The following is a 27866-nucleotide window of genomic DNA, read 5'->3' on the forward strand; positions in this document are numbered from 1 at the left end:
CTGGAAAGAAAATGGGTTGGCATTTTCCTTTTAATACCATGCCATCTCTTTCTGAGTGTATGTAGCACTGTTATTGCCACAGCATGCTTATTTTCTTATTGTGGGAAAACAACCAAAGAGGAGGAGAGCTGGTTTGTTCTTCAAGATATTTTGTACAGAAATGAGCCCATGGTGATATAGTGCTCCATCAATCACAAACAGAGCTGACTGCCTTAATGTTCTTATTCTGGAGTAACACTGGGAAACACTGCCCACCCCTCTTCTCCTAGCCGCACATTTTGAAGTGCAATGATCTGATCTGAGCCACAGCGTCCTGCCTCTGTGTCCAGCAGGATCAGCAGCCACTGCACCTTGCGGGAGCCACTTTGATTTGTCCCTGCCGGAGGGGCTTCTAGAGGCTGATGGTGCGACAGTAGCATGACTGGGAGGATAAGCTCAAAACTTTATTTTGCTACCCAAGTATTCTTGGGGAGACTTTACCTTGTTTTCTCAAGCTATAAAACTTGAGTACCGAGGTTTTTATTTGCTTGCTTAACTGGGATGCCATGATCTCATGAAACAACATGACCACTGGATGGTGCATCCTCTATATAAGGCCTGTAAAGGTGTTGTCACCATTACAAGCATAGGAACATGTTTTAAATACTCAGAAATCTGAACTTCAAAAAATCAATGTGCTTCAGGTTTAGTTTAGTTTTTCTGTGTTTTTGGTTCTTCCTCAAACTGCTCTTCTGGAAAAAGAACTCCATGAGTAAAACAGAGGACATCTCATTGTCCTTCCTCACTATCACAAAAGCAAGGGGAAAAGAGGTTTGGGCTGGTAGTTGCATAAAAATGTGGAAGAAAACTAATTCACCTCTCTTCCACTTCGCAGGGCAGCTCTTCAGCCTCTCCTATTAGGGTGAAATAGTGCTGCAGATGGTTGCTCACTGCAGAGCTGCATATTAACTGGTGGTCACATCTATGAGTCATTAATACCTATTAAGACCATGCAATCTCTACTGTTTGCCTTTGGTCTCCAAACCCCAAATTAACTTTTTTACTGATTCACAAAGAACTGTTACAGGAGTGGGTGGTGGTTCAAGAATATCTGTTTGTCTGACAGTAGATTATGTAGACTAATTCTCCAAGGAACTACCAAGAAGATGCAGATCTGTTTACTGGTACTTACTATTGTAAAATCATGTGACTAGGACTATTTTGCAATGCTTTGAAAAGGGCAATACTTTTGAATTAATATTCATTGTATTTATATATTTCCACTTTTTTACTACCATGAGAACAAGGAGCCAAATTAAACATCTGTACTAATGAGGGTGCATGTGACTTCATGGGGCTTCAGTAACTTATTATTGAAGACTTACCAATAACAACTTTATCATGAAAGGATCTAATTAAAGAAAAATGACTACTAACATCATTCTTAAATAGTACTGGTCAATGCCAGTATCTTAGCTTCTGATCAGAGGAAACATTCAGCTTTGAACATCTTCCTCTTATTTTTCTGTCACAGATTTTTCAGGAATTAAAAAGCAATTGCTTTTCTCCTGCTAAAAGCTTGAGTGTTTCTGGTCAGAAACCCAGGCTTGTCAATATCAGGAATGTTTTAATCGAGAAGGCACTGCTCTACCACAGTGGGGACCTGCTAGCACCAGCATCTCTGTCCAAAGCCACAGTGCCACAGGTATGCACCAAGGTGGGGGACACCAGAAGGTTGTCAATTCATGAAAGATATGCAGAGCCTGGGAGATTTTTCCAGGTTGTTGTCCATATCCATTGCCTCTTTGACAGAGACTTGAATGTTGCATTATTTTTAAAGGGACTTAAATTGCTGAATATCCTCTTTCCTCTTAGATAAACAGTTTATTTTAAGACAGATTCTGAATCTGTACAACTTACAGGTTCAGCAGACCTTACTGAATCACCTAAAATCCAGTGGGAACAAGTACATAAGCAACTCTTTCTGCCTGGGGACTAAATGCAATAGGCCAGATTGCTGTGGGTGCATTTATTTATCAGATCTGGAAGCAATTACTTTATTTTGGCTTTTAATTGCTTCAATTCTCCTTTCTTAGAGAAAGTAATAGCAGAAATTACATCACCTGGTATGTTTGTGTATTTGCTAAAGCCACACCTCAAGAAGCTCCCTCAGGTACAGCTGCTTGCCACTCTTGCTTGGGAGCAGCGTTGCTGCATCCATGGACACTCACCATTTTCCTGATGCTTGGACTTCCAGTAAAGTTTTGTCTCTGTACTATCAGGACATGGTACAAACATACCCATTTCCTATAGACATAACTTCATGAGGATTCCTGTTCTTTTTGTTAGCTTCAACCTAATCTGAATGACTTCAGCGTACTTTATCTCAAGCTGCTTTATCATGCTTTGAGGAGTCTGCCCAGGGCTGTGAAATGTCTTTTTGCTCATGCTCATGGTAGCAGTGATGCTCCCTTGTGCCTGATGGAGAGCACTCCTGGCCAAAATCCTTCTAGCAGTACCGGCACTCAATGCCCCTGGAAAGCTGGCGGGGCAGTCCCTGTATCCCCACAGTGCGACAGAATACTGTCTGAGCTGACTATTTGGAAATGCTGAATTACAAGGAATTCACCTTTAAAATGCCATAGGTATGGCATACATATGAAGTCAAGGAAGAACGGGAGAGTCTAGCTGCCTTCAATTTACTCTAGCAAAAAAATCTTCTGATAGTATCCTATTTTTGTGATCTTCAGTAGAAGGGAATGCTGTCATTCACTTCACTTCTCCAATCCACTTCCTATTTGTGTTAGCAAAGGCTAAAAAATAATTGGTTTGACACCATAGTCACATTGGCTTTATAGGAGGACAAATTTCTGAGACAGAAATACTGTGACTAGTCTGAAAAATATTGCAAGTTTCTTTCTTCATTTAAATAAAAGAAACATGGAAAGTTTGCAAAGGATGGGGGTGGATGAGTTTTTGCTGTTGACTTTTTTCCAGAAGTGGGTGACAGGTTGGAATACAATTAAAATTAGATTGTTCAGGTGATCCTTGATGGTACAGATGAAGGACTCAGTTTAGCTACTTTATTTCAACTGTCTTAATAGCTTCCAAAAACCTCATGCAACCTATCTAGGGCTAAATAGGAGCATGGCTGGTAGCCCTCACCATTAAAAGCTTAGAATTTAATTTTCTAGCAAGCAGTAGGCTTGCAATATACAATATAATATTCAATATAACTGATATAAAGCATTGGTTTTCAATAACTTATGTATTGGGATACACTGTAATGCACAGAAGACTTGCAAAAGGCTACAGCCTGGAAGTTTTGTAAAAAGGTCACCTGTATGTAGGGCAACTTACTTTCTTTTCTAATTGACTTCTGAAGTGGGAATACTTTATTAGCAATCTGCTACTGAGAGCTCTAGGACCTTTTGGGAAGAAAACCATTTTTTTCACCTGGCAGGAGAACATTACTGGGGTAGTCTGGGTGTGACTCGCAGAAGTCCTCCGTGTTGCACTGACTCTGCTTCCTTTGAAGTCGGAGAGAAAACGGGAACACAGTTAAGCCAGTTCTGTGCGGGTTTTTTTCGTAAACACCATTCTTCATCAGTAAACATCGATTCCTTAGACACCAACAGTATGTTGGAAATAAACTCCTCAATTCTACTTTTATTAATTGTTAATGAGTTTTGTGAAAACCAGCTAAAGGGTGTTACCATTTCATGGCTTTGCCAAGGCAATAAGGTGGAGTTGCATGTGGGAATGAAGCCTTGTTTAATCAGGTTTTATAATTACTTTGATACAATTTTAACTAAAGCATGTTGGGTCAAGCAGTTTCTGGTTTCATACACACTAATCTTAAGTTACAGATTTAAGAATTTTCCAAACAACTATTCAATAACTGTTCTTCAGTGTTGTACATTGATCTTCTACACATAGAAATACAACATACAGTTACTGTATGTGTATTTGTTTATTAATTCTTACTTAAGTGAACAGCTTCAGACGTCAAAACTCCCCTGGAGTCTACTAAATTTTTGAACTGGTTTTAATGGCGGCAGAAATCAATCCCTAGCTTAAGCTCATAATACAGGCAGGTGAGCACAACAGTAGCAAAGGTTTTTCCCCTCATATAGTGGATAAGGTTTAGTTTTACGGTGTCGTGTTGATCCATTAGATCTAGAACAGAGGACTGTCATCCATTGTGAGGTCTTAAGAAGAGATATTGAAAAGAAGCTAATAGTGATGGTTCCCACATTGTTCATACACCATCTGTAGTTTAAGATCTTTTGCTGGGTAGAAATTGAGTTGTAAAGCAGAGGAATAGAATTCCCCTGACTTCCAGTATGAGGAAGATTATTGTCAGATTTCAAACTGAAAGACCATGTGCTATTATTAGTCCATTCAAAATCATAACAAAACATTAAAAAAGAAAGGTAGATAGTACTGTAGATACATGTCACTTAGTCTAATGATACATATATTTCAATGCAGAAGCACCTCAAGATTTGGGTGTGGGTGTGCTGCCTGGAATGAGGGAGGACAGGCTATAACCAGACACACAGTAGCCTGGAAAATTTACAGCAATGATAACCCGTTATCAGAAGGCCCCACACCTTGCTGGGAATTGATACAGAAGCCCTGCAGAACTTGTAGCAATAAAAGCTTGTCGCTTGCAAACAACGGGAAGGTATATGCTTTGTGCCTGTGACTGCAGGTGATCAGATAAACTGCAAAACTTCATGTTTCTTTACCCTCTTGGTTCAGTTGCTAACCTACTACATTTCTTCCCCGGTAGTGTAGCTGTTTCTTCTAATTTTTGTGGATTTAAATTTTCTAACCAAGAGGTCTGCCAGCTATTACGAAAGGTGGTTCTGTGGAGTTGTTTTTTTGGCTTTGTTACATCTTTTATAACTCTTTAAATAAGTCTATATAAGGTGTTTCTGGAAAAAAACAAGCTTTTACAAAAGTGTGGGATTTCTCTGGTTTAGAAACAGATGTCATAAAATTAGGAAAAATAAGAGTCACGTCTGTAACAAGTGAATTACAGCCTACAAAGTGTCTTGAATTTTTTCAGCTGAAAACATCTTTAGAAGTTTAAAATAGGATTAGTATTTAAAGTATGCCTGGACTATCAAGAAGTTAATTGATAGGGTGAGCTATACCGACTTAAAAGGCACAGACATGGAAATCAGTGCATTCTCTCCAAGAGACTCTTAATGATTTCCTTTTAGAGGCTGTGCACACTATCTTAATTATACAGGAGCCTACGTAAAGGTACCGTTGGCTTAGATCCAATGAAAGCTAAAGCAAACAATATGACAACGAAAAGGGCACTTGCGTCATTTCACTTTAGCGCTTATAATACAAACAATAACAGGCAAATAAAAAGCTTCCAGCCTGTGGTGTGCTCATTAGTGCCAGGATAATTATTCCTTCACATGTAATCGTTAAAACAAAGAATGCCATAACTGAAAATACTGGGACACTGTTTCTTTCTTCAGCCCTAGTTTCCATACAAGCAAGACCTCCTTTCAACAAGGAGACAAGTTTCCTATAATATTGTGCTGGCTTAATGAGATGAATTGCCTTGCAATTCTATAAATAAGTCTTTCTGTGTGATCTTGTCTGTGTGTTTTTGAGTGGATGTATCCATTGGAAAAAAATGTATCAGAAAGTATGGTACATCAAAGCTGGCAGTGAGCTGGAGGTACTGGGGCTCTCTTTCATTGGAGATGCCACTGTTTTCCTGTGAGGGATGAGATTTTGAGAAGCCTAGTAATGGTCACTAAAATGACCATTTTCCCACAAATGTTAACTCTGGCATTCTGATCAAATCCAGCTTGCGAAACTAAAGCTTTTGGATCCCTGAGACCTATGGCTATTGTTCTGGAGAACTCCAGTTCAAAACTTAACTTTGGCTGTGAAAGTGCACTGTTAACACACTTTCTTTAATGATTGAGGGGGAAAAAGTGTCCTGATCTTTGAATACTATTCTCTTAGAAAGGTACTGATATGTTTTCAAATGTCAGGCCACTCTGAACCTTGATTTCTCTGCATCTTTGATTGCGTGAGCTGTATTTCAGTGACAGGCAATACCATTCAAACGTTTCTCAATACTGCTACCAAAACAGTTACCGCAGTATCACTTAGCGCCATGGCATGGCTAAACCATCGGCATGGGTGCCAGCGGGGCTGCAGAGGGCAGCAGGGAGGAAAAGGGGTCTCCTCCTTTCCTTATCATCCTTCTTGACCTCCCTGGGCTGGTCCGAACGCTGGGGGCAGAGGGCATCCCTCCGAGGCGTCACCTCTTCACGGGGGCTGCTGATCCAAGCGCCGTGGTGGGCTCGGGAGCCGCCTCCTCCTCCTTCTCCCCCCATGTCTCAGGAGGGGATCCCACCCCGCATCCCAACACAGCCTCATGTGCTCCCTCCAGAGGACACCCCAACCTGCCCTCGCTGCACACGTGGCATCTTGCTGTGTGCCAGCACGTCTTCAGGAGGGAAGAGCATCCTTTTCTGTAGGAAGACACTGGGATTCAGAGCTCCGCTTTTGCTCTGTGTACATCGAAAGTTCCGAAAAGCACAGACACGGAGGCAAAGCAGGATGGGCGCAGATCAGTTTATAGGATTAACAGCTGTTAGCATGACAGTAGTGACACTTAATACGCGTCAGGGTACAACACATCTGGTCCCTACAATCACAAGAGCATGGGACAGAGGAAGGGAGGACCATGGATGGCATGTTTTTTAAATGCAGTACAACTACCTTAATTCATGGAAAGGTCAAAATAGTTTTAAACATTATTAATGGATTTTTTTAATATAATGCAGGTTTTCCAATACTAGCAAAGCCTTACTGATGTATGAGCAGTGTTTAAAAGAGGACTTCTGGTGGTGTCAGGAAGCCCTGGCTCAAGGTACACTGACCCATCGTTTGCCATGGTGAGGTTAGAAGCCTACTGAAGAGAAAGATGCACCAAAAAACACCATCGCAGCTGAATGCCTCGGACTCTAATGACCACGATAAGAGCCTCGGTAGAAGTCTGTCCCATTCTTATCCTTTAGGTGCTGTGCTCCGTATTATCTCCCCTAATCAAGCTAACTTTTAACTTATTTACACAACAGGCAGAGTCCTTATCTTTGGTAGGGCAGTTTTTTCTCACCCTTCCATATCTACTGCCTACAATTTTCTGCTTGTGATAACCGGGCCCATTGCTGTACAAGCGACGGTGCGGTGGGAAGGAGGCACAGGCGTTAGCGTGTGCAGGAGAGCACGAGCTGACCGAAGGGAAGGGCTCTCCGTCTGCGGGAAATAAGAACTCTGTGCGTTTAACAAGCCACTCAGGCAACATGCAAACAAGGAAAGTATTCCCAGCAAGTAAGGAAAGTTTTCCTCTGGATGATAGCTAATTTTAAAGAGGCATGAGTTATTTTTTTTGGATACTGCAATTGGACTTTCAGTTAATATCTTAATCTATTAAATGGAGGGGAAAATCCCTGGCAGGGTTCAGGGCTTGGAATCACATGAGTTTGAATTAATAAATGCTCCCAAAGGCCATATTAATTTAGTATTTAAAGGGGGCTGGACTGATGAAGCTTGCTGGTTATTATTTACCAGAAGGCTTTTGAGCTTCTATGTAATGGAATCATTCCTCTGTGTAACATGGGTTCTATTCCCATTTATTTTTGGCATCACTTTTACCAGTACCAAGAAATCCAGTCCTGTCTATGTTCTTTAAGGAGCTGCGTTTAAAGTTAATGAGACTTCTGTGCGCAAAGGGCTTGCCAGCCTGGACTGCAGGCTGCAGCGAGGTACCCGATTAGCACAAAATGTGACGCTTTTGTGACTTGGACTTCTGCCCAGTGGGAGCTACTTATGTTGACCACATCAAATGAATTCGCAGAAGTCTCCAAAGAGTTGCAGGCCAGGGACGACTGTTGGCTGCTACTGGATCAGACTGGACTCTAACCAGTCAGCTAAAGAAATATCCTGTATTCCAAACACTGTAGTATCCATCTATAAACATTTAAAAATACGTACAAGATGGAGTTGTTAGACTGGAAAATCCTCTTTAGAATGATATCATCTGACCAATAAATGTCTATGAAAAGAGTTTAAATAGTATAGTGACTCATCAGGGAGTTACTGAACTGTATAAATCTTTCTTTAGAATTTATTGATCAGCGAGCGAGAGATCATGAAGTAAAATATGCCTTTTGTTCCTCAAGCAGCTTCCCACAGCAAGCCTGATCTCTTATGATTCTTTGATTACTCCTGAGCTTGGAACCACTTACTTTATGTATGATGGAACAAAAAAAATCGTTTTGTCCCTTTGATTCCAGCTTTATTTTAATGGGACTATAAACTGGCGTTTTAAATATAGATAAAATTTTCTTCTGTTTCCTGCTGCAATGTTCTTTTAATTACAGTCTTTTGTTGGCCCAGTGTTGGCCAGAATGAATCCTAAAGCCTGAAATGCCTTGCTATGTGCAAGCTCTTTCCCACCCGCTGCTTTATGCTCTCGGCGCCAATGACTGAATATATATCAATGACATTTTGAGTTTTATTCAGTTTGAGCTGATGTCTTAGCATTATGTGTATGTAATTTATACCAAATAATATGCATACCCCAAGATTTTTCCAGCATATCTTAGCTGTGGTTTTGCTTGGGAACACTTACTGTTTTCAGTTTAGGATTTTCTCCGTAGTGCTTTTATCCTATAGTTGTGACTAGCAGTAGGATAACTTGGCCAACGCCTTTAAGCCAATAGTATTATTGCTCTGGATTTTTTTGTATTTCCCGAGGACAGGAAATGCATTCATTTTAGAGCTGAGCCAAGTCCACAAATGAACTGGCACATTGGGTAAATATATCTGACTGTTCCTTTTCATAACTAACTGATCACACACACTGAACTGTTCCATTCCAGATGACAAACCAGGGACTTGTCCTCTATATTTGCTTATATGCAGACTCTGTGTGAACTTTGTGAGGAGGAACGATTTTTCAAAATCTTAAGTGTGTGTGTATGTGTGTGTGTGTACATATATATATATATTATTTTTTACTACTTTTCCTAAGAAAACAGAGCTTATACAGGTTATCTTCCTCCCCTCTTGCTGTCCATAATTTCTGAACTGACTGGCCAGTTTCAGCCCAATTCTAGAGAGGGAAGAGGATTTGATGATATTAAGTGTCAGTGTGTTTCATGAAATAGATAGCTGGACAGAAGAGAGGCAAGGGTTGTATCACGAAATCACTCATTATCAGCCAATAGAGAATCTACAGAAGAGAAAAACATTATAGATGCTCCGATGATGGAAGGCTTAATGGAAGCAAAAATATCCAACCACATAACCTAAATCCATAGGAAACTAAACTAGCTCCATTCTGGAGCTGATGGAAACTTAATTTAATTGATTCACTGCAGAAAAACTAACCAGTGAGGTGTTATGTTTTTTTTTTTTCCCTGAATGAATTTGGAAGGAAATATATGTTGGTTAGGCCTGGATAGCCTGATTTCTCTTCCTTCTCTTCCTCTAGATCACTGTTTGACAGTGAATTATGTAACAGCTACTCCATACCTGTTAACATACATTTTAACAATGTATGTCAAAAAGTTTAGTTCTTTTAAATACACAATTTTATCAGTGATTTCAGTGAGACCAGAAGCAGGACTAAAGATATTAGTACAGTGCTTCTTAATGCAGAGAATAAAAAAAAAAAATTTTTTTTCAAGTGCAGGTAAATACCTTTCTCCTCTATTTTTCATATCTAGTTCCTTTATCAGTCATTTGGAGCACGTATAACATTTGAAGCTGATGAAAAGGAATGGTATGCATCTTTATAAATGAAATGACTGTCTTTTACTTGTAGTTCAACTATAAAAATAAAGTATGGAATTCTGTAGTATAGGTTACAAGTGCGTTAGTGGATATTGTTCTAATGCTGTAGTCTTGTAAGGATGATATTCAGATAACACGTTATATTGGAAAAAACTTATTGGACCCTGAGTAATGAGGCAAAAATAGAATATACAATATAGATAAAGAAAAAAAAAGTAAATCAAATGATAACTGGGGAGTTATATTAAAAAAAGAATGAACAGAGACACTAACTTTAAAAAAAGACCATCTTGAATGATGAAATGAACAGAAGCAGATTTGAAATTAAAATGAACCCAGTCTCAATATCCAACATCTGCAGTATTTTTCCCTTAGCCTGCTTTCTTGGAGAAGATCTTAACGTCCCACTGACATAACTGAGTGACTTGCGTGCATTTACACCTTGGAAGACTGAAAGCCACTCTTACTCTTGCCTCTTCCTCATGGCATTTGTTTTCGTACATTTATGTATACTAGGCCTTATCTGTCTTCATCTGATTTGGTGGTGCAGCTGTAATCCACTTCAATACAGATATCCGGCTCTTCCTTTAGAAACTTCCTCTTGCTATGCTATAGTTCTTGTAAACGCCCTAACGGAAGTGGGTTTTTTCCTCCTTCCTCTGGCTGCAAGAAGTCCTAGAAACACAAGTCACTTTATAAAACAGAAAAAATTTGGTTTAGCAAAGAGCCTACTACTACAAGGAGATATATTTTTGCATTATTTTTAATGCATTAGTTTCTTACCTTATAGAAACATCATGCATATCACTCACACATAAACGAAATGACTGGCAAAGCCATAGAGGCTGTCCTAACAATTTAATTTATTAGACTAAAACTGCCAGGTTATTTTCCATCATTTCCACTCCATATATTTGAGAGAGAACATCTGTCTTGTAACAGTGATGGTTCCAAATCAAGGATACGATTTAGCTCTTTACAGAGAAAGATAACTTGCATAACACTTCAGATGTGATTAACTTGCAACTTTTCATTTTAAATGTAAAATTAAAAAATGAAAGCTTAGAAAAAATACAAAATGCATAATGTTATTTTATGGCATATATATTTCATAGGATAGAAGAAGACATTCTATTCTCAACAATAGCATGTATTTTATATATATACATATGCTTATATATAAAATAGTATGCCTCAACAATATAGTATTGCAATTGTTCAGCATACATTCTTGCAAGCCATGATGATATGAAAAAGGTGAGGTTTTCTTTTTTAAGTGTATTAAGCAAATCTTCAAAGGTCTAAAATGGCAGATAGTCCTGGCATGCTTAATGTCAGCATTCTGAGGGAGACAAGGCTGCCGAAAGACCTTAGACAATAGAAGAAGACCTGAGACCAGGAAAAAAAAAAAAAAGACATTTCCACTGGTAGACAGCAAGAGAGCAACCTGGAGAGAAAGCCTACAGGTGCTCTGTGGGAGAAAGACCTGCCGATCTGGCTCCTACCATCACTGTACTGGAAGGAGCAGGGAGCTGAGATACTTGGAGAAGCTGGGAAGTTGCCAAAGCCAGGCGAAGCAGCACCCTCCCCAGCCACCGCCACCTCAGGGCAGTTCTGCAGAGATTAACCTCCAGCCTTTTGCTTCCACTTGCAGACCAGGATGTATAATGGAGAAGTCAGGAAACCCCATTGCCAGTCCTGGTAGTGGGCCATCTAAACTGAAACACCGGTAAAGGCAGCAGCAGGACCTTTTCCTCTGACATAGAATAGATACCACTGGGGTCTTGCCAGTTGTCATTTTCATTTATAATATAACAGAGGCCTCAGTAGACTTTTTTTTTTAAGTAATCTTGGCTCAGAAAGAAATTTCTTAATTTAACAAAGTGCATTTACTAAAATGGATCTGTGGAAACTTTAATGATGTACATGACACTGGGTTGTGTGTTTCTTCATGCATTCTCTTGCTCTTAAATGCAGACCCTGCCAAAGCAAATAACCACACAATATTTATCATAGTTCTGTTACTATGTAGGAATATTTTTTGTTATGATGTTTGCTAAGGTGTTTTGTTTATTAGCTCCTCCTCTCTTCTGTCTGGAAAAAACCAACAAGATGGAAATCCAACTGTAGTCATGAAATATTGTTGGCTTATAACTGCTTGTCCTAAGATCAGACCTATGCTAGACTGGAACATGAAGTTTCTCCTCTTGTCAAGAACTGGTTTTTACTGCAATTGCGAAGCCTAGCAAAGGTTTTTCTTTCTTACTGCATCACTACTTTCAATGCTACAGCCTTTAAAATTACTCCCATTTCTTCTGTCAAAAGACATTTTAAGTGGCACTACACGCAGGACTGGTATATACAGAGCCTGTCTTTCACAGAGAGGTTGGGTTCTGCCCTCTCCTGCACGTTCCAGAGCGATGGGAGTTAGGAATTTGTAATCAAGGGGATAACTTGCTTTTGATGATTCCTAGTCATCCACAGATTTGTGTTTGTTTCTTGTTTTATTCTGGGATGTAAACAGATTCCTAACTGCACTGTCTGGAAGCATCTGTATACACTGCTTGCTTGTGTGGTTGTGGAATCCTCTCCAGGTGGCAATCGGCGCGATGGGGCTTTGCGAGCAGACGGACAGCTCATCGTCCCACTGGAGGTGGTCATCTTGGTGGGGCGGGCTTAGTCCTCTGTTGATACGGAAAACAGATGAGAGAGCTTTCAAGTCTGGCCAATTCAAAGCACCTCAGGTTGCCATCTACTCTGCCCCCCCTCCCCAAATGTCTGCTGTTCCCAGGGAGGTCCGGTGAAGGCAAGGGAGGCAGAAAGGCAGGTTCTGCCGGTGCTGCCTCCCCCAGGGACTCCTCCCGGGGACCCGCTAGCCTCTGTGAACTGTTCAACCTCCAGGGCTTAGGCAAGCGCTGTGGAAGGATCCTGATAAATTGTGTGGAGCCGCCTAAACAGCAAAGGTTCCCTCAAAGTACAGATATAGCAGGAAAAAAAAAATCTGCTCTTGCCAAAAGGATAGGAAAACGAAGGCCTAATATAGGAGGGAAGTGTTACTAACGAAGAATTCTGGCATTGGAACAGGTCCCCAAGGGAAATAGTGGAAGCACCTTATTTATGTCTTTCTGAATTATGTAGGAATGTATTTTTTTAGACAATGCTGTACCTGAAAGAATCCTCTGTAGGCCAAAGTTGAACTAAGTCCTGTTCAGTTGAAATGTTTTTGCTCTTAACAAAAGACAGTAATTTAACTTAGTGGGATTCCTTCGGCTAAATTGTATCTGTATGTGCGTGTACACACATGTGCACACACGCGTGCGCACATACACACACACACTCACTCTTAAAATGCGTATTTTTTTTACCATTATGCCTTGTAGTGCTGCTGTGGTGCATGTATTTCTAAATCTTACTTTAGGAATCTATACTGTAGTATAAAGTTCAGCTTCTTTCTTATCTACTTCCCATGCATTTTAATTTGAATAGTCTCAAAAATAATTTGGAAGAAAAGCTGGCCCGATTTACATAACAGTATGACTTGACAGGGTTCTCTCCCCCTACCAATCATTTCCTTGAAGACAGAGCTAGTAAATTATATTATGAATCAAGAGAAGGTTTTTTTTTTTAAACGAAAAACACTTTTCAACTACTAAAAGAAATACCAAGCCAGGTATTTTCCTGACAGAAAATATCCAGTTAGTACAGGAAATGACGTGCAATCCTTATCCATACAGTCAAAAGGGTGCTACTGGGATGGCATAAAGGTCCAAGTGAGAGTGCAATGTTGTACATATTTGACATTGCAGTTTTTCTTTGCAAAAAACTAACTGCTGTTTACATTTCAGACGTACTCTCAGTATGTATTGTCACAACAGACAAGCAATTACAGATAATACTGCCAGCAATTTGTGGATTAAGAACCCTGTAAGGATGTACTGGCATGGCAGACAGTAGCAGTTTTTAACTTCCAACTGTTCAACCTTAGCTGTGCCAATGAAACTGGTACTTCCCAGAAGCTGTTGTGTTCCCCTGAGAAGCAGCGTAACCACTGGAGTAGTCGAATTTCTCACAATTTTCCCTACCACCCACAGAATTCTGTAACAGCTCACGGACAGACTCGCTAACCTCAAAGATTCATTGTTAATAGGAATATTAAATAAGTGTATGCATAAAATAGAAATATTGGCTATTTTGTTGAAATGGCATGCTAGGCTCTTACTAACAAACCCAGAAAAAACAGTACTTAGATCCTGACTGTACAGATATACCTGCGTGTGGCACCAGCCAAGTGCAAAGCCTTCCCCACCGACGGGGCTGTGCGGAGCGATCTGTGTCTGATGGGAGAGGCAGGCACTGAAGCTGTGAACTCATCTCACCGAGGACAGGACTGGCTTCAAACACGTTCCGTGTTTGCTTATGCAAAAATATGTAGTATGTTTATACCATGTTGATAAAACTTTGATTATTTTGAGAATCAACAAGGAAGGTTCAAGTGCAGTTTGCTCTGTTTAAAAAAAAACGCTGCATTAAAAACTGCAATTTCCGAACACATGGCCATAAACGCTTTTAAGTACAAGATAAATACACTTTCACAGTAGTAGTGTTCTTCCATCTTAATTTAAATACAATACACTCAGAAAACTAAAGCGTATTTAGGAAAAAGGCTCATAGAATGGGGAGAGACAAATCTTAGGAAGAGCACACGTATGTAAAATAGTGCATAGTTTGGAAGGGTTAGGAAAGAGAAGAAATGTTTTGCTTTCATTAAGTCAAATTTTTTCTGTCAGGGAAAAAAAAGTCACAAATTCCTTGAAACGTTTGACCTCTGAAGCTGGAAAACAAAAGGATATTGTTGTAGTTTCTTATCTGTAGTAAAAATTATCTATTTATTGAGTACCACTAACGAGGCAGATCCACAGGCAGATTCGCTTTTAAACAAAAGGCACCTGACCCCCTCTGCCTGCCTGCCTGCAAGGCCAGCTAAACCTTCGGAGCCCACCGCTCCCCCTCGCCGTTCGTGCCCGGCAGTCGCCATCTCGTCCCGCCACCAGCGGAGCCCCGCGGGCCCACGCCGCGACGGCAGCCGCCAGCCAGCGGGACCAGCCCCGGGCTGCTTCCCGGCGGCAACGGTGGGAACGCGCCCGCTGGGCAGGCGACGGGCTGGCTGCTGGCGCCGTGCGGGGCCCAGGTGCTGCCCCGACGCCGCGGCCAAGCACCGCTCCCGCGGCGACGGGGCTGAGCAGCGGCTCTTAACGAGCGCGGCCTCTAGCGCGGCCTTCCTCGCTGGGACTCGGCTTCGGCCGGGCTCCAGCCAACCCTGGCGGCTTCAGCGCCCCGGGCGGGTCACGCAGGCCCATGGAGCGCACTACGCAGGACGCCCGGCGGCTCGCGCGGTACCGCCAGCGCTGCGCGCGCCGGCCCGGGCGGTGGCCGCGCTCCTCTCGCCGCAGGCCCTGCGGCCCCTCGCTCCCCGGGGCGCGGGCCGAGCCGGGGGCTTCTCGCTGCGCCCGTTCCTCCCGCCGTGCTGCCGCCCCGCCGGCCTCTGCCCCGCCGCCTCCCCGCGCTGCCCGCCGCTGCCCCGACGCCCGCGGGCCGGTGCGGACCGGCGCGGGCGGCCCCGTCGCGGCCCGGCAGGAGGCGAGCGCGCCGCCGGCCCCGCTGCCGTCACGTGGCCGCCAAGTTTTCCCCGCGCCGCGGTATGAGGAAGTCAGAGCCGCCGCCGCCGCCGTGCCCAGCCCGGCCGGGCGCATCCGCCGCCTCCCCGGCGCGCGATATGTGAGTACGGCGGCAGCGGCCCCCGCGCCCGGCCCGGCCGCGCCTCGGGCGGCCCCACGTCCCCCCGCGCCGCGGCGGCAGCAGCAGCAGCGGGAGCCGGGCGGGCCCCGCGGGGCGGCGGCCGGGCTCGCACCTGCGGGACCGCGGGGCAGCGACGCGCGCGGGCGCGGGGCCGGTGCGCGCGTGGGCGGCGCGGGGCGGCTCCGCGGGGCTGCCCGTGCCCGGCCGCGCCCCCGCCCCCGGCCCGCGGGCTGGCTCCGTGCGGCGGGCGCCGGCGAAGCGCCATGGAGGAGCCCGCGGCGGCGGCGGAGCGGCAGGGGGCGACGCAGAAGAGGAAGGCCTGGGCCCGGAGCCGCGACTCCTGGCAGGCGTCGGAGGCGGAGGAGCCGGCGGCCGCCGCGGCGGAGGACCGGGAGCAGGACGCGGAGCAGGACGCGGAGGACCTCGCCGGCGGGAAGCTGCCGCCGGCCGCAGCAGCAGGTCGGTGCGCGGCGGCGCCGGGGGCCGGGGCCGCTCTGCGCGGGCGGGCAGCGCTCACAGCCCGGCTCCTCTCCGCTTCCCCGCAGGGCACGGCGTCCCCAACGAGAAGATCGCGATATGGCTGAAGGACTGCAGGTGAGCGCGGCCCCGCGCCAGCCGTCGGGGCCCCAAGTGCCGCCGTCGGGGCCGGGAGCGCCCCGCGCATCCTGCCCGGGCCGCGGCGTGCGCGTCCGCCCGGAGCGGGGCTGCCCCACGGCCGCCCCACGGAGCGACCCCCGCCCGGGACGGGACCCACGCGCCGTGTGCGTTGCCGCTGCAGAGCGCCGTCGGTGCGGGAGCGGGCGGGCTGCGCTCCTTCCCTCCATCCTCGGCCGTGGAAAAGCCCAAGTGCTGCATCCTCTCTCAGCAGCTTTCGCCCCCTCTTTCCCGCTTTTGGATCCTAGCGGGCCTGGAGGGAGTTTAGGGGGGAGGAAGCTAGCAACAGCCTTGCAGTAGTCGCCGATGAAGGTTCAAGACCTGCCCTGCTTGGCGCGTTTGGTTTCCCTCTGCCTGTGAGAGCAGCTGCCTTAAGGTGGAATTACCTCAGATGGGCTGTGCCTTGGTGATCTTCTGATCCAGCAAGTGGCCGAGCTGAGCTTACTGCGGTGTCTGAAGCGTGGATTGCCCTGTACCCGCAGGGTCCTTGCCATCCAGTTTTTCATAGTCTGTACGGGCTGTGACTTTGCGGGGGGGTTGGTAGCAAGAGGCTTGAAATCTTGCTTGTATCCCCTAAATATGGCACAGGCTGTTCTTCTAGAATGCCAAAATGGGTGAAGATTTTCCCCAACTTACTTGAAGTCTGGTGTCCTGTTAGTCTAGCACAGCATATCCTTCAATATAAGTGTTATGGATTTGGTGATTTATTAGAAGTTTGGTTTTTTTGGGTGGGGAGGGAGAAAACAGAGAAGGAGAAGGGGAAGAGGCCCATGAGAGAGAGAGAGACTCTTCCTAATGCTGCTGTGTCGCTTTTCTCTGCAGCATTTTTGTCTGGAAGGTTCCCTGGCCCTGTCATCCTTACCGTTTTTGTACAGAGTTAAAGGAATAGCACGCCACTACAAATTGACAACATGCATAGTTAATAAGCGGTCACAAATCGTAAATAATACTCCAAGGCTTGCTGTTTTATTTATGCACTTCAGTAACTGTCTGTCATTAAATCTGGCACTTAATGCTTCTGTGGAATGTGTTTGCAATTGATTCACAAAATAGGGTGCAAAATACAATTCCCTTATTTCACACACAAGGAAATAAAACACTAATTACCATTTTGCTAATAGGGAGATGCAGGCTTTAATTAAAGCATGTAAAACTCTTTGTGGCCCTTCCACAGAAGTCTTTTAGAGTATAGCTGTGTAGGATATCTTGTGTTCTCCTAACAAGGATAAAATTTGCCCCTCCCTCCTTTTTTTTTTTTTAAAGTTATCTTAAATTTTACTTTAATGGCTTTAATTTTCTTGTACCCAAGAAAAAAAAATTAAATACAGTGTCATATTAAATGTTGTGGTATTTTACCCTGGGGCTGGCTGGCATCAATATGCAGTTCAACCTTGAGTTAGCCTCTCACTCTGTAACATACAGGGTACATGCATATACTGTTGGTACCTGTGAGAAGTAAGATCTCAGCTGCTTGAAGTAGTGCACAGTCCCTTGTGCTTTAAAACTGCAAAATAGTTGAATTTGTATGTTTTTATGTAATACACATGTGGGCAGTAGCTAGTATATGAAATGAAGTGATTATTCAGCTTGCAGTGTTATAAAGTGACTCTGTAAATCGGAATGAGCATGCTGAACTGATTGTCTTGTGCTAACAATGTATATAGGAAAAGAGGACGCTGCAGAAGATGACAGAATGATCCCAAGGATATTATATTGCATTATTTAAAAGATAGCAGTTAAAAAGAACAGTCACTGTGAAAACTTATAGCTGTTGTCTTGCCTGAGAATTATTATTTCTTTAATAATACTGTGCTTTTTGCTGTGGAGTTCTGATTGCTACAAAGTATAGGCAGCATATGCAGACTTGATCTTCTGTTTCTGGTCCATTGCACAACCAGATTCTTATGAGTTAGCTCTATTGCAGAATATGACCATTACTACAAATGAGTGTTCAGTTACTAAAATGAAGCATTTTCTCTATTAGAGATTTTCTAAAAAGTGATCATTCCCATTTTGTATGTTTTACATAAGCTTTTGTGAAAATTTGGACTCTTTACATCTCATTTTCTGTTTTGACAGTAGCGCAAATAACTTATTATTAATCCACTGCCTAATAGATCTGCTTATAAGATTTATTTCTTTGTTTGTTTCCAAAGGCATCAACAGTAGTATAATTTGGAGGAAAAGAGAATTACTAGTTGTCCCCTGATGTTTATGTTAGCAGTTTGGGGCAGTAATTGCTTGGCATCTCTATTTCACATCTCCTTTGCAGGAGAGAGGGGAGTTCCTGATACCCCATACTATTTAATTTGGTAGAGATGTATTTAAAAAAAAAAAAAAAAGGCAGTGAAAAGCTAATATGCTAAGTGCTAACAGTAACTGTAGAGGCTTGGGAAATGTCTGATGTTGCCCAAAGTTTCTGCTTCATTCATCTTTTGGGAATCTCATCCTTTTGAGAAAGGCATTCTTTTCTTTCTCCCCAGTATTTTGAAAAGCCGTTTGAAGTAATAAGAAGGGTTACAGAGGGTTTTTAGGTTTAACTTTTGTAAGGCTAACATAGGAAACAAAAGTGGTTGTGTGATACGGACAGAAAAAGACAAAATTTTCTCGTCAGTTCTGGGGTGGCATGTATTATTTTAATTCAGTATATTTGAACTCTCCCAGTAATACAGGGAGTGTTGGAGGTATTTAGGAACTATCTCCTGTAGAATATGCAGGAAATGAGTTCTTGAAATACCTCAGAAAGATTTTTTTTTTTCACTTCAAATTTAAAATAAACACTTCTGCCCAGTTCAGGCTTTAAAAGCTGAGGTTTAAAGTGCTTTTACAGCACAGTGCGAAATCCTTGCCCTGTTTCTGAAGACACCTGACCATGACTGCTGACCAAGCAAGCAAGCCTCTGGGACGAGAGGCATCCTTGAAGCTCCCAGCGGGCGCTGCGTGTAGTCCTGTCGCCATGGGACCTAGGTGCCGGCCAGGCAATGCGGGCTGTGGGCAGAGAGGACTCTTTCTGTTCTTTCGAACACTGATATTGGAATAAATTATTACCGTATATATTCAAATACAATAATAAATGAATCACCCGTGTGAGAGAGTAAATGAAAAACTGTAGGATTCCTTGATCCAAGCATAGGCCGACTTACGTTGCAGAGCCGGTCTCTGACTTCTGTGATGTTCCCCGGCATCCCTGCCCTGTTTTGCCCAAGCCACTTCCCGCGGGCTGTCAGACGCGCTGGAGAACCTGCTGCAGCTCAGCAGCAGCTGCTTCCAGCAGCCCCTGCCGTTTTTTTGGGCACGATGCAGAATGGCAAGGTCTCCAAACCATGCGTGAGGGTGCTCTGAGATAAACCTGCGTAAGCTGGCTTGTGGACCTTGCCGCTGAAAAATAGTCTTATACGGAAAGGTAGAACTGTTGTGTGCTGTTGTCCGAGAGGTTTTTTGTACAGATATTTCTCCCTTGTTTAAACTCAGTGGTGTCTAGTTCTTAAATGCAAGTTTTTCCACAGAAAGGCATGTTAAGCAGTTATGTATGGGTGCAGAAGCAGATGGATAGTTGACAGAGCTTCTTTTCTGGTGGCTGCTAACATGCTGTAGAGGTGACAGACTTTGCTTCTGAGAGAAAATGCCAGCTTCAGTGCTTGCTTTCACTGTCCTTTGCCAGCCACTGCAGGAAGCACTGGGCTTGGCTGTCAAAGTCACTGCCAGCAAGTTTCTCTATCAAAAAAGTAAGAGTGAAATAGCCACCGGGGAAGGAAATGGTGAAGAATAGGAATGTACCCATCAAAGCCAGCCAGTAAACAGTAGGGTAGTTATTACCTCAGAACATAAGACTTGCTGTAGCGTGAAAGGTTTGGACAATATACCCTGTCTTCTTTAAAACCCTGAAGTGAAAGATGCACAGAAATCTGGGAGATCTGAGTCTCCTCAGAGGTTGTTCTGTCACCTGGAACCTGTTCACATGCCTGGATGCTCTTGTGATTTCAGTTGCCATCTCACTGTAGCATGTATTTTTGCTTTGCTTTTAACAGACCTGTTGTCAAAGTTCACTTGTTACGTTATCAGCAGGCTCTGTGTGGTAACAGTGAACTATTTTCAGAGGAAAAAAAGTTGTACAATATAAGGCCTGTTACAAAGCAGCAGATGCAAACTTTTGTTGCTTAATTTGGCCATGGCACCGAAACAAATACTGGCACCAAAACAAATACTGTATCGGAGCACTGTTTACTTTAACAAGTTCTTTGGGCAGGTTTATATGTTTGTCCAATTAAAATCCTAAATGAAACATACATAATATAGGCACATAAATCATCCACTTTCGCCTTCTTTGAGTATTATATTTCTGAATTTATTTTAGGCTTTGAGAGTTATGCAGCACTACTTAATGGTGACAGATCTTTGGTTAAACATGTCTCTGAGAGACAAGATAGAGAAATACTGAGTTAATGTCAACAAATTCGATGTGAACACCAAAAGAGATTGGGCCTGTCATTGGGGCGGTTTCTGCTGATGATTTTAGATGCAATGAGTTTCAGCAAATCCACTGCCTTTCAAGGAATAACACTGAGAGAAATCATCCAAATAAGCGCTAAAGTAAAGAATCTATAAAATGCCAGAGCTGGCAAGTGATGGCTAGCATAGCTGTAAAGATTTCTGTCTTGTTTCTGATCGGCAAATATAGCTTTTTGTCCCCTCTCTCCAAAACCTGAGGTAACTCATTGCTGATAAGTTTTAAATTTGGAGAAAAATGGTGACAGCTTTTGGCATAAAATGAGTTTGAATTAATCTGTTCAAGCACCCATACTCACTTTTCTAGGTGGTTTGCTCAGAGCTGCATGATTTTCTTTGACAGAGGCCTGCTGACTCTGAAGCTTTGCTGTTGGCTTGTGTCTCGGCGTTCCAGTTATTAACCTGTTTTGTTGTTGTTCCCCTACAAAGTGTATTTGTTCAGAGGGCTGGGGATTGTTTAGGAAGTTATTGCCAGCCCTCATATGTTTGTGCTTTCTGGGGGCGGAGGGAGGGACAACTGCTGCTATCACAAGCCTGTTACACACTGTAAGGAAGGACATGAAGCAGCAAGTTTTTAAACCAGTATTAATCTCCTCTGTGGTTTCAGAACGCCTCTGGGAGCCTCCCTGGATGAGCAAAGCAATCCTCTGTTGAAGGGTAAGGAAAGGCTTTACCTACTGAAAACTTTTTTAATGAGAATTGTGCTTTCACATACGTTCACCTGCGACTTCAGTTCTTTATCAGTGGCACAAATGATGGCCTCGTTGGCACGGGTGAGTTATTCTCACGGCGAAGCGGTGGTGCCCAAGAAGCTGGGGAAGAGCAAAAAGATCCTGATGAAGTCTTTCTGGAGAGTTTAGTAAGCCTTATAAAAACTCCCAAATGAGCAGAAAGGGGAGCTTGGTACCTCTCTTTCTGAGTTAGGTGAGCTAGGTAGTCTCTGTGTCTAATAACTCAGGTTGCCACACCTGAAAATTTTACTATCTGAGCAGGACCGAATACTAAAGTTCAAAGTACAGCGAGAGTTTGCAGGTAGTGACATGGCATAGAGAAATTACTTGCTGGTCTGGAGACTTCGCTTGAAGTCTTATCCTGATCCAAGGGGAGAGAAGGGAATGCCTGATCTGGACTCATTTTTTAACTCTGAAATTCCCTGGTAAGATGTCCGAAGTATAATGTAACAGCAGAAGGAACAGGTATTTTAGGTGGTACCTCCAGGTTTGCACTTAGTGTTAATTTGCTTGCAGTTTGACCCAGGGGTGTTGCTGAGCAGGAAACTAAAGCAGTGTAGTATTTGTTCTCTTTCTTGCACATTAACTTTTCTATGGTATCAAATGTAACTTTTCTCTTTTCAGTGCATTTTTAGTGTATGAGTAATGCAGGATTTGTAAATATGGTCTAGTTATATCCTGTTGTATGAACTGGCAGTGTCTTGTTAATATCTTTAATTAAGCTGTTGGACAGAAAGCACTGCAGTGTTATAGTTGTTGAACTGCTAACTGTACATTTGCAGGCATGCTGGTGAGAAATGGAGGAAGTTTTGAAGATGACTTATCCCTGGGAGCTGAAGGTGGGTGTGGCAGGATTATGACTCTTTTTTTGCAAAAAAAAAATTATATTCAGTCATATGATTTTTATTTTGAAAGGCAGTATTTCCCTTTTTGCCAAAGGTAGTTGGTAAAGCTGCCTAGAAAACCAGCTTGGAGCACATACAAAAAATGCTGCAAGATTTGCTTTTTGAGTTTATTGGAATATTGGTTTTGTTAAGTATTCTGGTCTAACCTGAGGGTCAGAGTCAGCCCTGAGTGCTGTTCCGTCCTCTCATTTTAACACCCACAGCAGCAATAGAGCGCTCACTGAAGCTGTGAGAAAGTGTGGGGGTTTTTTTGTTTTTTTTTTCCTCTTCCTACTTGTTCTTCTTTTCCATGGGTTCCTCTTGGCAGTCGTACATGCCTCACTTTCATTGAAACCCTTGGGAGTGGCATGTGCGGGCTTTTGAAAGGAGGAATGGAATTATATCGGCCAAGAGGCAAATCCATTAAGAACTAAGTGCTTTTAAAAGTGAAAAATCCCAAAGCTGAGTAAGTATTTTTGGATCAGCCTTGATATATGCTCTGCTGTCAGTAGCTGCCTTCCGTTTCTTTCTTTTTCTTTTTTAAGGGGAAGGAGATGTGGCTGTTCATGGACTTTCTTTTAGCTTCTTTTACTAACTTGCTCTTTTGATCATAGATAGGAGTCCATAAACAGTAAAAAATGCACTATAGATTCAGTAGCCCAGCATCCTGAAATAAGATGGTCTCACAAACTGGGTCCTGGGAGTATCTGCAGGATATGGGGCATAAGACTGTCTCTCTCTTTTTTTTTTTTTTTTTTTTTTTTTTTTTTTTTTTTTTTTAAAGAGACTTTACAGTTCAAAAAAAATTTTTTTTGAACTACAGCTTCTGAAAAATGTCAGAACTTGCAGAGTAGAAAGTCCCTTTCTCCCTTCTTGCTAGTGTTGCCAAACTAGTGGCACAGGGCCTGGGGGTGGGAAGCAATTTTAATTTTTAAAGACTCTAGACCTGTGAGGAAAGCAGTTGATCTGATAATGCCCTTGGTCTGGTAATGATGGAGAAGCAGTAAATTAATCCCTTACTGCAAAAGAGTAAATAGGATTAAATTTTCCTTCTGATAGCCTTTTCCACTTGTTAGATTGTGTGCCGTATAAAGATTTCACAGAAGTTCTTTGTTACAATAATCCAAGCTCTGAGCGTTGTAACCAAGAATAAAAGAGTGGGTACATTTTAAATAAATCATGTCCCTTCATTCTTCTTCTCAATTCCCCTCGCCCCCATTCGTTATCAGATATTTCTGGTTTTGAGGTGGAAGGTCATTTCCTTCCTTTTCAGATGACACAGGTCTTAATACTAGAACTGGGGGCTCATTTTCACGTGTAAAGACGTGGATGCTCCTGCAGGGCTTTGCTTCCCGTTGGAGAGCAGCAGGCGACGGCAGAGCTGTTCAGAGCTGCGCTGCCTGCCCTGCCGGACCGGCCTCCTTTCAGCTCGTACGGGCGGCCTGGCATTGCGCGTCTGCTGGGTGAATCCAGTCACCAAGTCAGTGCCCTGTGTGAATTTTATGGGGAGTGCTGGACAAGTTACTGTAACGCTGACACTCGTACTGATCTGCAGAGCAGTTTTAAAACCCATGGTTTAGCTGTTAAAACTAGCCACCAATAAGCCCATATAGCTGGACCTGGCTTCGTATTACATGCAAGTTAAAAAATAAAAAAAACCCTGAGATGTGGTTTCTGCATTTTGTATACAGTTGAGTTTCTTAGTGATGTCTCTGAATGAAAAGAAACAAGGGCTGAGGTTTCCGTGTTTTGCTCTCTGCTCACTTCTCCTGTGGCACAGCTAGTTTAGGTGCAGGGTTTTCCTGGCAGATCGTTTGACATGGCAACCCTCCGAACCAGCTATGGGAAGGGTGAAGTTGTAACATACATGCTCCTTGCCTGTCTCCTGTGGCTGGTTTGTTAATGTTGAGTTGTTGCTTCAGGGAACCAGTAATTAAAGGCAGGGGCTCAACTCTCTGGTTTGGCAGGATGTTGATTTTCTAAAATAATAATGCTGCCTGGGATGCTCGGATGAAGTGTTTCAGCTTCAGGGAAATACTATATTCCATATATGAAACTGGTGACCAGGTGCTTGATATCTGCAGACTGGCCTCCGCAGGAAGCCCTTCTCGTGAGTCCGAGGGCAGTGGCTGGTCTCATCAGCACTGCAGCCTGCATGCAACTCTTGTTTAGAAATTGCACAGCTGAAAGAGCCTGGGCCTGCCCCCAAGCTGAGAATTAGCTGTCCTGATTAAAAGACTGAAGAATATAGTCTCAGTGCCTGGCCATGGGAGCCAGATTCATTTCTTATGTTCTTTTCTTCTCCTAGCTGAGCAGTCTTCGTCTGTTCTCTTCTACTACTTCTCCCCCTTCCTGTCTGTGGAAAAATCCTTCAGCTGGTAATCATGTTTTAAGTTGCAAAAAATAGATTCTCTCTCTCTCTATATATATAACAATTACTAACTTACAGCGTGTAAAATTTCAAGTTAATGTGATTGATTATAGTATGTAAACTTGTGTCCATGTGAGATTTTATTTTGGACAGAGCCTGAATAAACCAGATCATCTTTACATCAGGTGTATACTAGAAACATTTGGCAATCTTATTATACGGAAAGAGAAAAATGTGGTTTACGTGGTAGTATTCAGAGAAGTGCTCATCGGCTACTTTTTCATATCAGTTATGAGTAGGGTAATGCTGAAGAGGTCTGTGTGTAACTTTTTCTTGTTTCTGTACAGCTAATCATCTACGGAGTGATACCCAGATGGAAACATGGTAAACATCTCCTTTTTTGTTTACTTCAGAGAAATATTTATATTGGAATGATTGAGGGAAAGGGTGCAGTGGAAGTAGTGTAGGCTACCTCAGGACTAAGGCTGGTCTGTTCAGGTGAGTTTTCATGAGGAAAAGAGAACTTACAGGTAGTACAAAAGCAGTCACTATGAAATGCAGAAAAACGCAGATTTTTACTCTTCTGGCAGACCTGATGTAGCTTCTGGACGGAGGGAAAACAGGGAAAAAACAACATTTTTTTAAAAGTAATTTAGTATGATTTGCCCTCTTTCTTTGGCTCAGTGATCCCTGGCCATTTTAGGAGTTTCAAGGGAAAGCTTGTTTTACCTTTCAGAGCAGATGCCCTTTCAGAGCGGGGAGGAAAGACTTTGAGAGAGAGGTTCCTGCTTTATAGAGAGAGCTTCTAGGATGGACTGTGACTAAAACCCTTGGAGAGACTTTAGCGAATATGGGCATAGCCTACACGGGCAGCTCCCTTGCTGTTCCTCCTGAGATGGGCTCCATAAAACGAACTTTTAGGTGAATCTGCTGTATTTCCTAGTGGCTGCTTTGCTCTTTGTGTTAGGATTTATACAGTAAAATTCCCCTGTAAAAGGTTTGTCCCGAGAAGAGGTTTGCATTAATGGTACCTTTGAGCAAGAGGGTACCAGCTGATGAGGAGGCAGTTTCTAGAGATTCAGGGAGGAAAGAGTTTGGGATTGGGAAAGAAACTGGCTAGGAGTCCTGGTTGGAGGCAGTCTTGCTCCGTTTCCTTCAGCCTGGGCTCCTTTCAGCTTCCCCGCTGCCTGGCTGGGCGGCTCGCGAGCTTTTCACTGCTGGCGGGTCGCAGCCTCCGTCCCGCTGCGGGAAGCGGTGGGGGCCAGGCAGCTGAAAGCCGCCCCGCAGCCGAAGGCGAGGTGGGACGAGGCACTGAGCTGCGAGAGGCTGTGGCGTGGAGAGGTGGTCCCGTGAGAGGCGGTGTCGGCGGGGAAGGGAAGGGAGCCGTGCCCGAGGTTGGGCTTCCTCGCTGGAGGCGGGTGGGAGCTGGCAGGGAGGGACAGCCCTGGGAAGACCAGGGGCTTGTTTTCTCGGCTTGCATTTGCCTTCAATTTCTTAAGAGGATATGTACACTTTTACTGAGGCGTCTCAGGGTTCACTTTTGTTACTCCATTTCAATAAATGACATGGCTAATATAAACCAGATAACATTGAACGGGAAAAGAGAAATTCAGCGGGATTGGAGACTTCGTTCTCCTCAGAGACTGAGAATTGAATTGCTGAAAGAAACCAGTTTATCACAGTGGTCTTCTCCATTCGTCTTGACAGCAATGGTATGTTGGCGAAGGAGAGGAGACTTCAGTTTCACCAGAAGGAGAGAAGTATGAACTCCACAGGGTCTGGAAAAAGCAGTGCAACTGTTTCAAGGTAAAAGAGTACTATGCTTTGAAGGTCATGGCACAGTTCAGTGGAATTTGGCACTGTTTTGCTGGCAAAACTTCTTCTGTTCCTAAGTTAAATAGACTTGGCTTGATTTATATGCAGTGTTGTATTTAGTAGCTGAGAAGGGAATTTTCATTTGGTTGCTTGAAAAACTGCTATTTGTTTTCAGTTGTGGTTTGCAGTAAATACTTACAAATGGGTCTAAACCTTAGAAATGTTTGAAGTTTTAATGCCATTTTAAAATCGGTGATCTACAGAATAAGGGCTGCCTTTAATAAATAACGGGATCGGATTGGAAATGCAGCTGGGCTGATGTCTCTAGTGGCATGAACTAACATTTAAAATGCAGATATCTCCAAAATTATTTCCTAAAATCAACAGAGTTGTAGGAGTCAAAAGTTCAATAGGCAAAGCTGGATAGTGAGCTGAATTAGCAATTGGACAGAAGGGACCGTGTCCTAAAAGGAGACACGTGGATAATAAACATCTTTTCATTTTAGTGTTTCTGAGTTACTGGAGCTTTATGAGGAAGACCCAGAAGAAGTGCTCTATAACCTTGGGTTTGGAAGAGATGAACCAGATATTGCTTCAAAAATTCCAGCAAGATTTTTTAATTCATCATCATTTGCCAGAGGGATAGATATCAAAGTGTTTTTGAATGCTCAAATGCAGCGCATGGAAGTGGAAAATCCAAATTTTGCTTTAACGAGTAAGTATGTTTTTGAAGTTTATTTTTAATTTTTTTAAAAAATATGTAAACAACCTCAAAAGAAAGTCTGTATCTAGTGTGCTGGCAAAAAAACCCCTTTACAGTCTAAAGGTGAAATTCCATTCAGAATCCGTAATAAAAATCTTGCTTGGTTTTAATTATGGCAAGAAGTGACCATTAGAATTGTGCAGCTGGGGATGAAGGAATGGGATTTATAGTGGGGAGGGAAATGAAAGGCACCCTTGTAAGACCTATTGGATTTTCTTTTGTGTATCGTTCCTGTCTCTTGCTTCTAAGCTTGTCTGCTGTTATAGCTTTAGAGCACTGAAACAAATAGCAATACCTGGCTTTTTCATGTGTTCTTCAGTATCAGGTGGGATTTTTGAAAGCACTCAGCACTGACCTACTTCTGTAGTTGTTACAATCTCTGCCAGTATCTCTGTTGACTTTGCTGGGAGCTTTGTTTGGTCAGTAATGAATGTTTCTGAAATGCAGGCATAGCTGAAATGTCCTGTGGTAGCTGTAGATGGAGAAGGCAATCAATCTAAGTAATCTCTTTTGTTCTT

At 43.3% G+C, this 27866-nt stretch overlaps 1 protein-coding gene and 1 long non-coding RNA gene across 4 annotated transcripts in view; one reads left to right on the forward strand and one right to left on the reverse strand.

Annotated features, from left to right (window-relative positions):
- Window positions 1–11612: 11612 nt before the first annotated feature.
- On the reverse strand, window positions 11613–15509 carry LOC135328866 (uncharacterized). The gene is made up of 2 exons (XR_010390005.1): window positions 14097–15509; window positions 11613–12512 (listed from the first exon to the last, which is right to left on the reverse strand). It is a non-coding gene; the product is annotated as an uncharacterized LOC135328866 (long non-coding RNA).
- A 162-nt stretch (window positions 15510–15671) lies between these two features.
- The window catches only part of ITPRID2 (ITPR interacting domain containing 2), a 42011-nt gene continuing 29816 nt past the window's right edge, over window positions 15672–27866 (forward strand). For 2 of the 3 annotated variants that reach the window (XM_026110231.2, XM_026110232.2), the window contains exons 1-7: window positions 15672–16083; window positions 16170–16218; window positions 21392–21441; window positions 22298–22354; window positions 25118–25154; window positions 26478–26576; window positions 27092–27300. In XM_026110231.2, coding sequence (XP_025966016.2) covers window positions 15888–16083; window positions 16170–16218; window positions 21392–21441; window positions 22298–22354; window positions 25118–25154; window positions 26478–26576; window positions 27092–27300 — 697 coding nt within the window. In that variant the 5' untranslated portion in view covers window positions 15672–15887. Of the gene's footprint in view, window positions 16084–16169; window positions 16219–21391; window positions 21442–21861; window positions 21941–22297; window positions 22355–25117; window positions 25155–26477; window positions 26577–27091; window positions 27301–27866 lie in introns of those variants that run through there. The other variant, XM_026110230.2, reaches the window with a different exon arrangement.

The sequence above is a fragment of the Dromaius novaehollandiae genome, chromosome 7 (genome assembly GCF_036370855.1).
Source record: "Dromaius novaehollandiae isolate bDroNov1 chromosome 7, bDroNov1.hap1, whole genome shotgun sequence".
In the NCBI taxonomy this organism is placed as follows: domain Eukaryota; kingdom Metazoa; phylum Chordata; class Aves; order Casuariiformes; family Dromaiidae; genus Dromaius; species Dromaius novaehollandiae.